Source organism: Marmota flaviventris, chromosome 1, assembly GCF_047511675.1.
Source record: "Marmota flaviventris isolate mMarFla1 chromosome 1, mMarFla1.hap1, whole genome shotgun sequence".
NCBI lineage: Eukaryota > Metazoa > Chordata > Mammalia > Rodentia > Sciuridae > Marmota > Marmota flaviventris.
This window is the reverse complement of record NC_092498.1, coordinates 195,659,557-195,675,099: the sequence shown is the minus strand read 5'-3', so window position 1 is coordinate 195,675,099 and position 15,543 is coordinate 195,659,557. Positions and strand designations below refer to the sequence as shown.

General features: G+C 34.7%; 1 protein-coding gene across 23 annotated transcripts in view; it reads left to right on the top strand.

The window, feature by feature from the left end:
- The window catches only part of Lrrfip2 (LRR binding FLII interacting protein 2), an 86,428-nt gene that overhangs the window by 54,261 nt on the left and 16,624 nt on the right, over positions 1-15,543 (top strand). For 16 of the 23 annotated variants that reach the window (XM_071619790.1, XM_071619786.1, XM_071619794.1 and 13 more), the window contains 4 exons: positions 995-1,111; positions 4,068-4,139; positions 11,186-11,356; positions 14,074-14,166. In XM_071619790.1, coding sequence (XP_071475891.1) covers positions 995-1,111; positions 4,068-4,139; positions 11,186-11,356; positions 14,074-14,166 — 453 coding nt within the window. Of the gene's footprint in view, positions 1-994; positions 1,112-4,067; positions 4,140-11,185; positions 11,357-14,073; positions 14,167-15,424; positions 15,518-15,543 lie in introns of all 23 variants that reach the window. The other 7 variants (XM_071619799.1, XM_071619830.1, XM_071619838.1 and 4 more) reach the window with 2 other exon arrangements.

The window sequence follows — 15,543 nt, the reverse complement described above, 5'->3', positions numbered from 1 at the left end:
ATATCCAAGAAAGTTACATCAGCTTTGTCCAGAAGACATACAGTGTAAGCCACTGTTTTAAGTATATACATTAGTCTAAATTTTCTTGTAGTCACATTAAAAAATTAAAAGAGGCAAAGTTATGTTATATTTAATACAAATATCCAAAATATTTCAACATAGAGTCAATGTGAAAAATTAATGATATATATACTTCTTCCTTTTTTCCACACTAAGCTTTTGAAATCTGGTGTATATTTTATATTTAATCTCAGTTTGGTCTAACCACATTTCAAATGCTCAAAAGCCACATGTGGCTAGTAGCTAGCATATTGGACAACACAGATCTATATCGTTTATTAATCAGTAGCATACTCACATGAAATTAATTTTGGAAAGAGCAATCTGAATTCCTATTGATAGGCAGTGTTGTTGCTTTCAGCTGCAAATAGAATCTCTGTCTTTATCAGCAAAGTATTAGAAAAAGAAGAGATTCTTAAAGCAGTTTTAGGAAGTAAATAGGGGAAGTGCCAATTAGCATATCAGTTATAAAGGTCTAAAACTGCCTTAAATTAGTATATTGTGATCACACGAGTGCTATTTGAATATAGCAATGATTAACTTAGAGAATAAACAAACTAGGTTGGGGGAGGATGTAGCTTGGGTGGTAGGGGCACAAAAAAGATTGTGAGAGGAAGGAAGGAAGAAAGAAAAGAACCACCTCCCATTAAAAACAATTTCCTTCTTGGTTATTTAATTCTAGATTCTAATAAGGTGTTTGAGTTAAGAAAATTATGCTTAGTAGGCCTGTACCCTTCTCTGATGGCTCTCTCCCAGAACAACTTAAATTGCCCATTGTGATGGTACTTGGTAACTTCCTGACTACACTGTTTTAGTATATCCATCTGAAGTGCACATCTGCTTCTACCACCCTTCTACCACCCCATTTTTAGTTTCCATAGCAAATATATTTTTAAAGAAATAAGATTCAAGTATCATATTTCTCTCTTTCTAGCCTTCATCTCGAAATTCTGCCTCAGCAACAACTCCTCTAAGTGGAAACTCATCCAGACGAGGAAGTGGGGACACCAGCAGTTTAATAGATCCAGACACCTCTTTAAGTGAATTGCGGGTAAACCGCAATTTTTGGTTTGCTTTTTAAAAAGTCTTCTGGTTTCTTTGTAGTGTACTGGAACTTTTAATATTTAACGTGACTTATTAGAAAGAAGTGACTATAAATTCCTTAAAAATAATTAATAATACAGTTTAAAAATTTGACTTGGATATTTCAGAGCCTGCAGGGAAAGAGATTAGATTATTCCTTTTTTTGTTCTCTTTCCTGAAATTTTGATGGTATTAGAATAAGTTCTACAAATGCAAAAAAAAAAACAAAAAACAAAAAAAACCCCAACTTTGTTACGTGTATAAAAGCAATTCTATCGGAATTAACTGGCCATATTTTAAATGGAAAATATGTGGGTTTACAAAGAAACAGACTGGGAAATATTCGTCTTTTGAGCCATTGTAGTAGTATTTGGCTACTTGAATATAGTTATCTTTTTTTCATAATAATATTTGAAGTAATAATAATATTTTGGCAACCAAAATACATGAGATAATGAAACACTTATTTGACTCGTTAGTTGTGTCTCTTGTCTTTTTAACCTTTTAATTTATAAAATGAAAACTTAAAAAAATATACTTGAAAGTCTACTTGCTCAATCTGAAATTTGTGAGGAACAGAGAAGGATACTGAAAGAAATTGCCTTCCTCTCTTCCTTTCTTCATTCAAAATTTATTGAACACTTGGTCCTGGAGAAAGGAAACAAATTCTGGCCTTCAAGAGGCCACACTGTTTCATAGAGAAGACAAACTGATTCAAAGCAATAAATCCAGATTGTGTGATACTATAGTAATACCAAGAATAGGCTAAGTTAATTGAGAAAGGCATCATCTAAATTAGACTAGGAGAAGAGATAATAAAAGTCTTTTCAGAGAAGAACAAATTTGAGCCAGAGTTTGAAGGGAGAATAAATATTAATTAAGCAAAGAAGTTGAAGAGGGAGGATTTTCTTAGATGCATGCAGAGGACCAGAATGTTATATCGAAGTTGCCACAGGATAGACTGAGAAGTAAGAAGCAGTGGTGGGTGAGAGGGAAGTCTGGGAAGAAATGAGGGCCCAATCACAAAGCATCTTCTATGCCAGCCTGAAAAGAATTCAGTTTTTTTTTTTTTTTTGTAATTCTGGATAGATAGCATGCCTTTATTTTATTTGTTTATTTTTATGTGGTGCTGAGGATTGAACCAATGCTTCACATATGCAAGGCAAACGTTCTGCCACTGAGCTACAGCCCCAGCCCAGGAATTCAGTTTTCCCTTGTCAATTCTGTTATATTAAGTAGGGGACCAGTATTCTCTGATTTGAATTATTAAAAATAAATTTGGCTATAGTTCAAAGGAAGCATCACAATAGAGAAAAATAATAACCCTGTGGTTGAACAATAAAGATCATCAGATGGGCAAGTCAAAATGGAAGGGAGAAAATGTAAGAAACATAATCTGAAGTGAATATGTGAGGCTGGAAATTTGTTGGGCAGTAAGTAGAGGTGGGCGAGAAGAGATTAAGAGGTTTTAACCTTCTTTTAAAAGTGGGAGTGTTGGGCTAGGGATATAGCTCAGTTGGTAGAGTGCTTGTCTTACATGCATAAGGCCTTGGATTCATCCCCAGCACCAAAAAAAAAAAAAAAAAAAAGTGGGAGTGTTTATTGTTTTCATGGATTGGATTGAGCCAGTAGAGAGTAAGGTTGAAGATTGAGAAAGAGAAGAGGATGACAGAGCAAAATGCTGAGCAAAGTCCAGGGTTCAGATGATCTTGCCTAGTCTGAAAGTCCCTTCCACTGACACAGCAGTGGAGGAGGTAGAACAGGTGGTGACCAAGTAAGATTGTAGGTAAGGTTGGAACAGGAGTCTGGTTTGTGAAATGGGCTGGACACAGAAGAAGAGTTGATCAGTCCAGCATAGCTGTGGCATTGAAAATGTCAGTATTTATTGAGCTTTTACTATTTATAAGATGTTGAGTGCTGATGGTGCATTTTTGAATAAGACAATTTCCTGCCTTTGGATGCTACATTCTAGTGGGACAAAAGGACATGAGAATAAGGTCTTCCATTCTCAGACTGAACTCTCTCTTTAAATGACCACCTTGAAGGAATGAGATTTTGTGCCCTAGCACCTGGTTTCTGATAGATCCTTAGTAAATGTTTGTTGAATGAATCAATGAGTAAAAGACAAATCTCCCAGGGAGGGAATGAAGTGGGCAGGGGAAGCATAATACCCAAAATGTGTATGATTGGCCTTCAGCAGTTGATCCTGCCTATAATAGCAGAGTTGCATTTGGGGCCCTCTGGCAGTTATGTCCCACCTGAACTGAGTATCCAAAATAGACCTTATATAACAGGGTCAGGCACAAGGGAAATAATATTTTCCATTTAAAATTTGACCTATTTTAGTTTTTTTAATAATTCAGTGGTAATATTCAGAGCAAATGCTTTTCTTATCATTTTTGTGGTATCATCAGGTTAAAATGTCTCATTTAACATTGTATTCAAAATATGTTTAACTTCCCTCTCTTTTTCCCAAATTAATTGTGGTCAGCAACCAAGTCATTGAAAGATAACTTTGTTCATAATATTTTTGAAGCTTACACATGAATCAAAGTTGCTAATAATTGATTTTACTCTATATTTTACTAGTTGCAGGCTAAAAATTATTTAAGTGATTTATTAAATTAAAAATTTTATAATTTATATACCTTTTTTCTGTATACAGCCCTACCCCCATTTACTAATGTTGTTTTCAGTAGAATTAGTGCCAAGAAAATATTTAACATTAGCTTGATTTCTCCAGACCTTACACCAGCCCCACTATCAATTTAACCTATTTGCCCTTTTAGTGGTTTGGGGTAATAGCTTTGGTTTCTTTTAGTTTGGAATGTACAAAAATAAGTCGTATTTTCATCTGACTCTTTTAAGACTTAAGATATGTTTGTGCCTGGTTTTATGCAATGGTTCATTCCTATGTCCTGCAGGATATCTATGAACTTAAGGACCAGATACAGGATGTAGAAGGGAGATACATGCAGGGGCTTAAAGAACTAAAGGTATCAGGGTCCATTTTGCAGCCCAAGCATGCTCTGTATGCAGAAGTGTTGGTTATGGTGACTTCACAAGTTCTGTTAACCCACTGCACATAGCTTTACTAACAGTGTTTGTCTTTCAAGCATGTGCTTAACCTGCAAAGCATAGGAAAGGCAAACTTTCAATCTCTGCTTGTTTAGATGTTGAGTATAATTTTTGGAATATTCAGCAAATAATTATACCTTACAGTTCTGAAGACTTGTAAAATAGTTGCACATCTCTTGTGTTTTAGCCATAAAAATTTTAATTGGGCAAACACCTAAAAATATTTCAAGAATTTTTTTTTTTTAAATTGAGAATTGAACCTTAAAATTCTTCCAAGCTAAATGAAAGGATTTTACTTATTTCTATCATCAAATTCAGTCAGTATTAAAAGCAAGCATAAGAAGCAAATGAGAGGGGCTGGGGATGTGGCTCAAGCGGTAGAGCGCTCACCTGGCATGCACGCAGTCCTCAACACCACATACAAATAAAGATGATGTGTCTGCCGAAAACTAAAAAAAAATATATATATATATATATATATATATATATATATATATATATAAAAAAGCAAATGAGAAAGTATTATTATAAATATCCCCTTTGGAGGAAGGAATCAGAAGATATGAGGCCTATATTTTCTTTTTGTTTTTACTTAGGCCAAAAAGATCTCTAGTGCCTTAAAGAATTTGGAGGTAAATTTAAGTGGGCTTTATCTTTTCTCAACAAGGATGACTAGTAGCTTTCAATATAAATATATGAGATAAGGGGTATGGAGTATAGCTCAGTGATAGTGTGCTTGCCTAGCATGTGGGTTGTAAATAGCATTTGTTACCATGTTCTTTCCCCACCCATGTTTCATTATGAAGGGTCAAGCCTAGTTTTATGAAGAAACCCAAAGTTTAGGTCTGCATATAGTATCATGATTTGCAATAAAAATATACACCAAGTCTCTAAAAAAGCAAAAGCAAGACATTCAGAAAGGTGACTTAGGATATGCTCAAAGGACAAAACATGAACCTCATGAGCAGGACATGATTTGAAGTAGCTGCGCTCCCAGCCACCACTTTCATGCCGGTGCTTTGGTCCATAAGAAACTTAAATGAAGTTCAAATTCAGGACCACAAAGGGTGGGAAGTCCTATAGGGAGTATCCATGAAGGAGGCCTGAAAGCTGCTAATAAGACCATGTATGCCTGTAATCCCAGTGGCTAGGGAGGCTGAGATAGGAGTTAAAAGTTAAAAGCCAGCCTCAGCAATCGCGAGGCACTAAGCAACTCAGTGAGACCCTGTCTCTAAATAAAAAATATAAAATAGAGCTGGGGTTGTGGCTCAGTGGTAGAGTGCTTCTGAGTTCAATTTCTGCTACCCCCCCCCCCCCCACCAAAAAAAAAGACCATGTGAGGTTGAGTAAACATCAGGAAAACTTAGTGGGACCTTGTCTCTTCTCATATAATCTTATTGGTCTAGTCTTCAGGATTTAATCCTGATTTAAACTTTTAAAAACATAATTTGTAGAAAAATCTTGGGTTCAGGAAGCAAATTCGGTACATTAAATAAATATGTGCATATTAAAGTCTCATACCTAACAGTGTATCATCAGGAAAGCAAACAAGTGATTCAGAGGCAGTCTTGTTTTAATTTTTTAAAGATGTTTTCTCTTGTATTTATTGCATTCTTTGAAGTATACAAAAGAACAGCTTAGATTTGAGACATGAACAGTTATGATCCCCCCCCACTTTTTTTTTTTAGTTCATGCTAGTATATAACTGAACTTGACTTCAGATTATGTTTATCCTTGGGAGGAAAGTCTATCTGGTGATGAAGCATTGTGTTGTGATATATTCTATTTTAAAAAGTATGTTGGTTCACTGCAAATGCCATTATTCTTTTTTTTGTGGGGAGGGTGGGTGCCAGGATTGAACTCAGGGGCACTCGACCACTGACCCACATCCCTAGCTGTTTTTTGTATTTTATTTAGACAGGGTCTCAACTGAGTTGCTTAGTGACTCAGTTTTTGCTGAGGCTGGCTTTGAACTTGTGATCCTCCTGCCTCAGTCTCCCGAGCTGCTGGGATTACAGACATGTGCCACCAAGTCCAGCAACATTATTCTTGATTATTATGTTTGCCTTTGGAGTGTTTTCCTCAAGTCTTCTTCCCTTTATCCTTTCTTTAATCAGGAAAGTTGAGCCTTCAGCAATACAGTGTTTATCACATTCCATAGTACTGTTTAGTGTGTACTTACCCATAAAATTCAGTAAAATATTTTTGAAAAACAAGTGAACTAAAAGGTTTTTAATGATTTTTATAAATTAAAGAACTAAGTTCGTTTTAAAAACTATTAAAATTGATACCTAACTAAATTTTAATGTGAAATGACAGCAGTAAATAAAGGAATTTAGTAAATCTTGTTTCTAGCAACTGAAAACTTTCCAAGACATTAAAAAAAGGCAACCTGTAGCATACAATGTATAGTATATAATTTATGTTTAAAAACATAAACAGAGGCAAGCAATAACTGCATATGAATGAATAAGAAATGCCTGGTAGGTTCTCCACCAAACACTGATGTCTCTGGAAGGCACATGGTCAAGGAAGAAATTTGCTTTATCTGTATTGTTTTTCTTGCAGTGAAAATCTTATCATGTTTTGCTTAGGTACTTTTAGGAGCAGTTGTTTTTTTAACTGGTAGATAACATTTCAGAATTACTAAAAATATTCTTAAAATCTTGGCTTACTATCTGACCAAACTTAAATTACTTAGCCTCCCTGTCATCTGTTATCTACACAATGGGGATGATGGTAAATATCTGATGGAGTTACTCATAGATTATATTCAGTAAGGCATATAAAGAACATGTAAATACTTTATAATACCTTGCAATTATTATTAGGTATTATTGTCATAACATTAGTCAAGAACCTACCTGAAGCTGGGTATGGTGGCACATACCTGTAATCCCAGCTTTTCCAGAGGATAAGACAGGAGGAACACAAGTTCAAGATCAGTCTTGGCAACTTAGTGGGACCTTGTCTCAAAAAAATTAAAAAGGGATGGGGGTGTAGTTCAATTGTGGAGTACTCCTGGTTGAATATCCAGTTAATCTCCATCCCCACCCAACACCCCTAATCTTAGAGGCCAGGGTTTGACCCTGTATATTTCTAAAAATGTTGAATGCAAAACTTCCTCTTGATAATTTGAGAGGCAGGACTGGTACTAAGATACTCGATGTATCTCCCTCAAACTTTTAGCAGTAGAGTATTCTGTGATTTTTTCAGGCCATGAGGAAGGACACCAGCTTACCTTCACAGCAGGCCACGAGGAAGGGGCGATACCAGCTTATCTTTTCGATCACTTGGGTCCAACATAATCTTGATTTAGCCAAAAAAAGTCCATCTTTGGTAAATGTTTTTTGGTAAGAAACAGTTCACACTCCACTTCCTTGATGATCTTAGCCTGAATGGATGGATCATCTTCCACTCTCCCAAACACTTTAAGTGTGTATCACCTTTACTAACACTTGACATATAATGACAAATAGTTGATAATATTTATGGATTTCATATTTGCTATCTCGGTCTCTTCATAAATTTGGAAATGTTAATCAATTTGTATGGTTTCATAGGTTATTAACTAGGTTTTGAGATGTAGAGGACAAGAACAAAACTCATGCATCTTTGTAAAAGTACATAGGTACTTGGTTCATTTTTATTGATCATTTTGTAATTAAGACCTTTTAGAAAATGTTCTTCCAAATATTTCCCATGCCTTTACTTCTTAGAAGAAGTGTAGGAATAAAGAGAGAAATGAGTTTGACTTAAGTAATCCCAGGAAGAACTAGAGGAGTTAATAGACTATGGGTATAAGTATTACATTATAACTTGGCCAGTTCAGTTATATACTAGCCTCAGCAAAAACTGAGTCGCTAAGCAACTCAGTTGAGACCCTGTCTAAATAAAATACATCATCATCATTTTATTCTCAGTGTGTGTCTACTGTGGGCACACACTGAGAATAAAATGATTAAGGTATTATGTCCATTAAATCAAGTAGCACACAAACTAGCTGAGGGTTTTGGTCATAGGGCTCTGAAAGTTTGTCCTAAGAGTTATATGGGCATTTAAAAATAAAAGAAAGAATATGAATTTATACTTGGAGCCACAGGGTTATGGACTATAATTTAGTTAAATATGTGCCTGGAATACTAGACCTGCTGCCCTTTACAACATTACTTTTGGAACTTGGCATTTCTCCACTGTTGTTTCCAGAAACATCTTTTTAGAATGGACAACTGATTGATGAAATCTTAGGCGTGAATAAATATTAATATACATAATAAATAAATTAGTGTTGTCATTTTATTAGAGAAAAGAATATATAGGTATATACAGTCATATTTTAAGCCTTTACCCAGTGACTTCAAAACTTTAGGGTGCACAAGAATTACCTGGAGCCTTTTAAAATATATATATTGATATTGCTGGGCTCTACCTCCAGATTTTCTGATTCAGTGGGTCTGGGAGGAAATTGAAAATTTGCATTTTTACCCTACCGAATTGTGTTAAGAACTTTTTTTTTTTTTTTTAAACTATTAGCTTGTCAAATGAACAAAAATCATACTAAATTCTGCATTACATTAATATTCTATTACATATGTACTATTATACAGTTGACTTTGCTTATAATCTTTATTTAGACTGAATGTTTCTAATACTAGTTTAAATCTTTTGGGGAAGCATGATTTTGGAGAGAGAAAGAGAGAAATGTATTTGTGTGTATTCTTATTAAGGTATAATTCACACACTATAATATTTGCCCATTTAAGTGCATAGTTAGTGGTTTTCAGCATAATCACAGAGTTGTGCACCTACCACTACAACCCTAGCTTTAGAACATTTCATCACCCCAGACACAGAGGCTCTGTACCTATTAACAGTCATTCCCCATTCTTCCTCTCCCACTCCCACTCCCATCCTCAGCCTGAGCAGCTGCTAGCTTTGTCTATAGATTTGCCCATTCTGGAGATTTCATATAAATAGAATCATACAGTATGTGATCTTTTTTGGTTGTTTTTTCATTTAACATAATGTTTATAAGATTCATCCATGTTATAACATGTATTGGTATTTTTTTTTAATGACTGGATAATATTTCATATATAGATTTACTTACTACATATCATTTACTATTTTTGCTATTATGAATAATACTGCTGTGAACATTTGTGTACAGTTTTTATGTAGACCTATCTTCATTTTTCTTGGGTACATAAGTAGGGATAGAATTACTGGATCATATGGTAACTCTATATTTAACAGTTTGAGGAACTGCCAAACTGTTTTCCAAAGTAGCTATACCATTTTACATTCCTATTAGCAATTATAAGGGATCCAGTTTCTCCACATCTTCCCTAAAACTTGATACCTTGTTTTTTTCTTTTTGATTATAGATTATAGCCATTCTAGTGAATGTGAGGTGATATCTCATTGTTTTGGGGGGAACTAGGGAATGAACCCAGGGATCCTTTCACACTGAGCTACATCCCCGTCCTTTTTATTTTTTATTTTGAGACAGGGTCATGCTAAGTTGCTGAGGGTCTCCCTAAATTGCCCATGCTGGCCTTGCACTGGTGATCTTCCTTCCTCAGCCTCCCAAAGTTGCTGCAATTATAGGCATGAGCCACTACACCCAGCTTCATTTTTTGGTTTTAATGTGCATTTCCCTGAAGTCTAATAATATGGTTTTCATGTGTTTACTGGCTGTTTGTGTATCTTGGTTGGAGATATTTCTGAGTCCGTGCCCATTTTTAAATTGAGTTATATTGTCTTTTATTGTTTAGTTGTAGGATTTCTTCATGTATTCTAGCTATAAGTTCTTTATCAGTTATAGGATTTACAAATATTTCCTCGCATTCTGTGGGTTGTCTTTTCATTTTCTTGATGGTCATTTAAAGCATAAAAGTTTTAATTTTGAAGAAGTCTATCTTTTAATTTTATTTGTAGGGGGTTCATAAGCTTTCATTGTTGTACCTAAGAAACCACTATGTACCCCAATGTCCTGAAGATTTACTTATATTTTTTCTCTGAAGAATTTTATAGTTTTAGCTGTATTGTTCATTTTGAGTAATTTTCTGTGTGGTTTAAGATAGGGGCCTAAATTAATCCTTTTCATATGTGAGTGTTCAGTTTAATCTATCATTTATTCTTTTCCCATTGAAATATATGGCCATACTTGCCAAAAATTAACTGATTATAAATGTAAGGATTTAGGATTTGGAGACCTTTTCCCCTTGAACCTTGGTTTGTAAAAATTTGTGCTAGTATTTTTAAAAATTTATTTCTAGAGCTTAATTTCTTTTTCTAGGTGAAATGTTTTTCATTTTTGCTTTTAAAAAATCAATAGGTACAAGTAATTACCAAATTAAATATAATTATTAGAAAAACATTTATAAGCGATTTTAGGTAGAAGTTTTGAGGTATATAAAATATCAGGCATTTTGTGGTAGCTCTCTTTTAAATATTTGTTTTTGTATTGCTCACTTATAAAAAATGATTAAAATTTGAATAATTGCTAGAAGAAAGTTTACATATTTACATTAGCATTATCACACACAGTAGGAAAGTATGGAAAACAGATGTTCAGGAAGTGGCAAAATTCTGTTATTGTTATACTGTATTTTGAACACTACCAGGAGTAACATTTCTGAAAATATTAATGATTCATTATTTTGTGACTCTTACAAATATGTTTTCCACATACGTGTACACCTTTCAGAAGCTATATTGCTGCTTCATTTGTTTTCTTGGTGAGCAGAGAGGAAATATATTTCTTAGAAAGGCTCTATTGGCTTATTATCGTCTTCTTGTTTTATGTGCATGTTACTAAACATGGAGTTCCCAGACTGCTTTTATTTTGTGAAAATGTATCTTTATATGTTTGTGCCAGTGCTATAATTTCCTGTGATATTTCTTATGTACTATACAATGAACATATTTAAGATACCAAGCTGATGACTTTATCATTTAGGAGTCTTTGTCTGAAGTGGAAGAAAAATACAAGAAAGCCATGGTTTCCAATGCACAATTAGACAATGAAAAGAACAATTTGATCTATCAAGTGGACACCCTTAAAGATGTTATTGAAGAACAGGAGGAACAGATGGCGGAATTTTATAGAGAAAATGAAGAAAAATCAAAGGTAATTGCCTATCTTGTATCATACCATTTTATTGGATCAGAAAATAAGATCCAGCCATTTAAAAAGTGATGAGGTCAATAGGGATTTGGAGTTTTTTTTCCCTGTGATCTCCAAATCCAGCCTAAAGAATGATGTGTTAGCCAAAACTTAATGGTCCAAGAAACATTTAAAAAATTTTTTTTTTAATTTTTTATTTTCCCTATTTTTATTTTAGCACATTTGGTCAGCATGTGCTCTTTTTTTATTTTTTATTTTTTCCAAGAAACATTTTTGTAAAACTTTTTTGTGTGAACACGTTTTCCTTTCTCTTAAGTATACCCTTAGGAGTGAATTTGCTGGGCCATAGAGTAACTCTCTGTTCAGTTGAGGAATGACAGACTGTTTTCCAAAGCAGCTTCACTGATTTACATTCCTTACCAGCAGTTTATGCAGGTTCTGATTTCTTTGCATCCTTACCAACACTTATTATTGTCTGGCTTTAATTCTTGCCATCCTAGTGGATATGATTTTGATTTGCATTTCCCTGATAGTCTGATGCTTTGGAGTAGATTTTCATGGGCTTATTGGTATATTTTCCTTTGAGAAATGTCTATTCAGATCCTTTGTCCATTTTTTAAACTTGGATTATTTGTCTATTATTGAGCTATACGAATTTTTATAAGTTCCGAATACAAGTCACTTATCAGATACATGAGTGGCAAGTATCTTCTCCTGTAGACGTTTTACTTTCTTTTGCTTTATTAGCTTTAGTCCACTTTAAAGAGAAACTTCCTTATTTCTTATTATTCAGATGAGATGGTTTACATAGGGAATGGGTTTACATAAGGAAGGTAAGATAAAGGCTTAATTCTTTGCCTTTATTTACAAGTTTTCAAAACAAGGAATTATCATTATGAAGTCATGAATTCAAACATTTGAATTTTTTTCAGTGCATTGCAGCTTTTATTCTTATTGATGCTCAAATTGTCCCACTTTTGGCTAGTGTGAGCCTCTTCAGATTGATTCCCCACTATTTTTGATGAGTCTAATTGTTTGTCTAAAGTCTAAAGAAGTCTAAAGAAGCTATCTTTGCTTTCTGACAGAAGAAGATGTTCTTGCCTCATTTTGTATATTTTCTGGCCTAGGCTTGGAATCAGCCATTTCCCCAATGAATCCTGGTCCTCTTTCAGTGGAGCAGTATGGATGATAGGGGTGCTTCTTGTCCCTGAGTTGCTCACTGTGTATAGACATTTATTGGATATATCAGGGAAATATGTATGTGGGGCTTCTGTTTGTTTGTTTTTTAAAGAGAGAGTTTTTTTTAATATTTATTTTTTAGTTTTTGGTGGACACAACATCTTTATTTTTATGTGGTGCTGAGGATCGAACCCAGCGCCCCGTGCATGCCAGGCGAGCGTGCTACTGCTTGAGCCATATCCCCAGCCCCTGTTTGTTTATTATGAGTTCATGCTGGTAGTCCCAGTTTATATTCAGGACCTTAGGGATTTTACTTAACTTCTTCTGTCTTAATATCTGTATCTCCTTTTTCCCACACTGCAATTTCTATTTCTCAAAGTCACTGGGGATGACAGCAGTTATGTTACATTTTATTCTCACTGCTTTATTCCATATTACTCAGAATAGCAATACCAACATCAACACATACATAATTACTGAAAGGAGTGAAACATGTTTGGTTTGGTATGGCCTTTATTTTTGCTAGGCTATGTATAGCCAAACTATTGTTTTAAAAAGTTACTTGAAATAGTTTTCTCTCTCTGTGCTTAGGTTACTCTATCTTCTCTGTGAATATATAGTTAGGTTCATTGCATTTTATATTCAGTATGTATGTAGGTGTTGCTTTTGGGTTTTAATTTATATTTTTATTGTAAAAAGCACAACATAAAATTTATTATTTTAATCATTTTATTTTACTATATTTTCTTATTTATTTTTGTAGTACTAGAGATTGAACATAGTAGTATCACCACTGAGCTACAGTCCCACCCCGTCTTATTTTTGTTTTTTGCAATAAGATCTCACTTAATTGCCTAGGCTGACCTAGAACTTGTGATTCTTCTGCCTGAGCCCCTTGATAGCTGGGTTTACAGGCACGTGCCCCCATGCCTGGCATTTTAAAGAGTATGGTTGAGTGATGTTAAGTGTATTCATTCACATTGTTGCGCATCAGATCTCTAGAACTTTTTCATCATTTTTTTTCCTCCAGTATTGGGTATTGAACCCAGAACATGCTGCCACTGAGCCAAATCCTAACCCTTTTTTATTTTTTTATTTTGAGACAGGGCCTTGTAAGTTGCTCAGGCTGTCCTTGAATTTGAAATCCTTCTGCCTTGGCCTTCTGAGTTACTAGGATTACAGATGTGCACTACCATGCCAACCTAAAAAGTTTTGATTTTTATGTAGTTTAATTTATTGCTTCATTTTCCCTTATTGCTTTCAGATTTTTGAATCATTTTAGGTAAAGTTTCCCTACCTTTGGTTACATTTTTTCCATTAAATTTCTGTGTAGTTAATTGGTTCTCTCTTACTTGCTTTCTCATATGAGATTAAACTTTTTAAGATTTTCAAATCTTTCTGTGGAATTTACAGTTGTTCTAGGTTCCTACAAACCGGCAGTCCAGACATGTGTCTGAAACTCACACTTGGCCTCTGTGTTTTATCACATATGTTCTCTGCCATGACCCGTATAAATGATGATATCTTTTGTTTAATAACAGGAGCTAGAAAGGCAGAAACATATGTGTAGTGTGCTGCAGCATAAGATGGATGAACTTAAAGAAGGCCTTCGGCAAAGAGATGAGCTTATTGAGGTATGTCCATGAACTGTGGGAATACTCAATTTTGATAGAACATGAGTTGATTAGGATGCAGGTATGTGTGCTGGGAGAAGAAAGGTAAAATGCTACAGAGTTCATTGTGTCTTCACATTTGGCTGTCTCCTAAAAAATTTTAAATATGAAACATAAAGGCAGATTTAAAACAAATTATGACTATGAACCCTATAAACATTCCCCCTTCAATAGCCCAGTATTTTAAACATTTTAAAAGATATGGTTGAGTAGTGTTAAGTGTATTCACATTGTTGTATATGAGATCTCCTGAACTTTTTCGTCTTTATTTTTATACCTGGTATTAAACCCTTTGGCACTCCACCACTGAGTTACATTTGTTGGCTTTTTTATTTTATTTTGAGGTGGTCTCCGTAAGTTGCCAAGGCTTACTTCAAATTTGTGATCCTCCTGCCTTAGCCTCCTGATTATCTGGAATCAGGAGGCTAAGTCAGGAGGATCACAAATTACAGTATGAGTAGGGAAAGTCGGCAGTGATAATTTACCAATAATGTATAACAAAGCAACTTAAGTACAAGAGGATATCAAGTAAGTATCATTGCCTAATTAAAAGAATTCTTTGAGAATTGCTAAATGTTAAATTCTGGTTTTTCTAACTGATGTTTCCTTTATAATTCATGATGTTCCTACTATTATAGATTCTGCTAACAGAAAATCAGTTATCAAGCTAATACAGGTCTTATTTTTTTTAGTTCTGTTTTAAAATATAAAATTCAAAAATCCTACTTATTCTCTGTGATAAAGGATCATTTGTTCATAAACAATTCTAGAAATGTAAGTTGTTCCATGTTTGGGAAAAGCAGTTATCAAAGAAAGAGTACACATATGGAGCCACATGTACACAGAAATCTAGCTGGCTTGCTGCCACATAACTGTGGTTGGAACAGTTATTCCCAGTCCCCTTGCTTGGTTTTGCTTTTTTTTTTTTGGCGATGCTGAGGATCAAGCCCAGAGCCTGGTGCATACTAAACATGTACTCTGCCAGTGAACTGCACCCCTAGAAGCCCCACCCCAACTTTTGTAGGGGCAAGCCAGTGAGACTCCTGTTGCAAGACCCTGGATGTCATCTTTCCTTTTAGCAAACCACTCTTGCCTTTTCTGTTTATCCCACACTTTTAAAAAGTTTATCAGCTTTATTTTTTATCTGTTTTCCTCCCTTTGATTCCTTCCCTTTTTTCTTCTGCTCTTTTATTACTTCTCTTCCCCTCTTCCTCTGCAGGAGAATCAGCGCATGCAGCAGAAACTAGACACCATGACAAAAGAAGTGTTTGACCTCCAGGAGACACTTCTTTGGAAAGATAAAAAAATTGGGGTATGAGATGAAGTTGGGCTTTGATT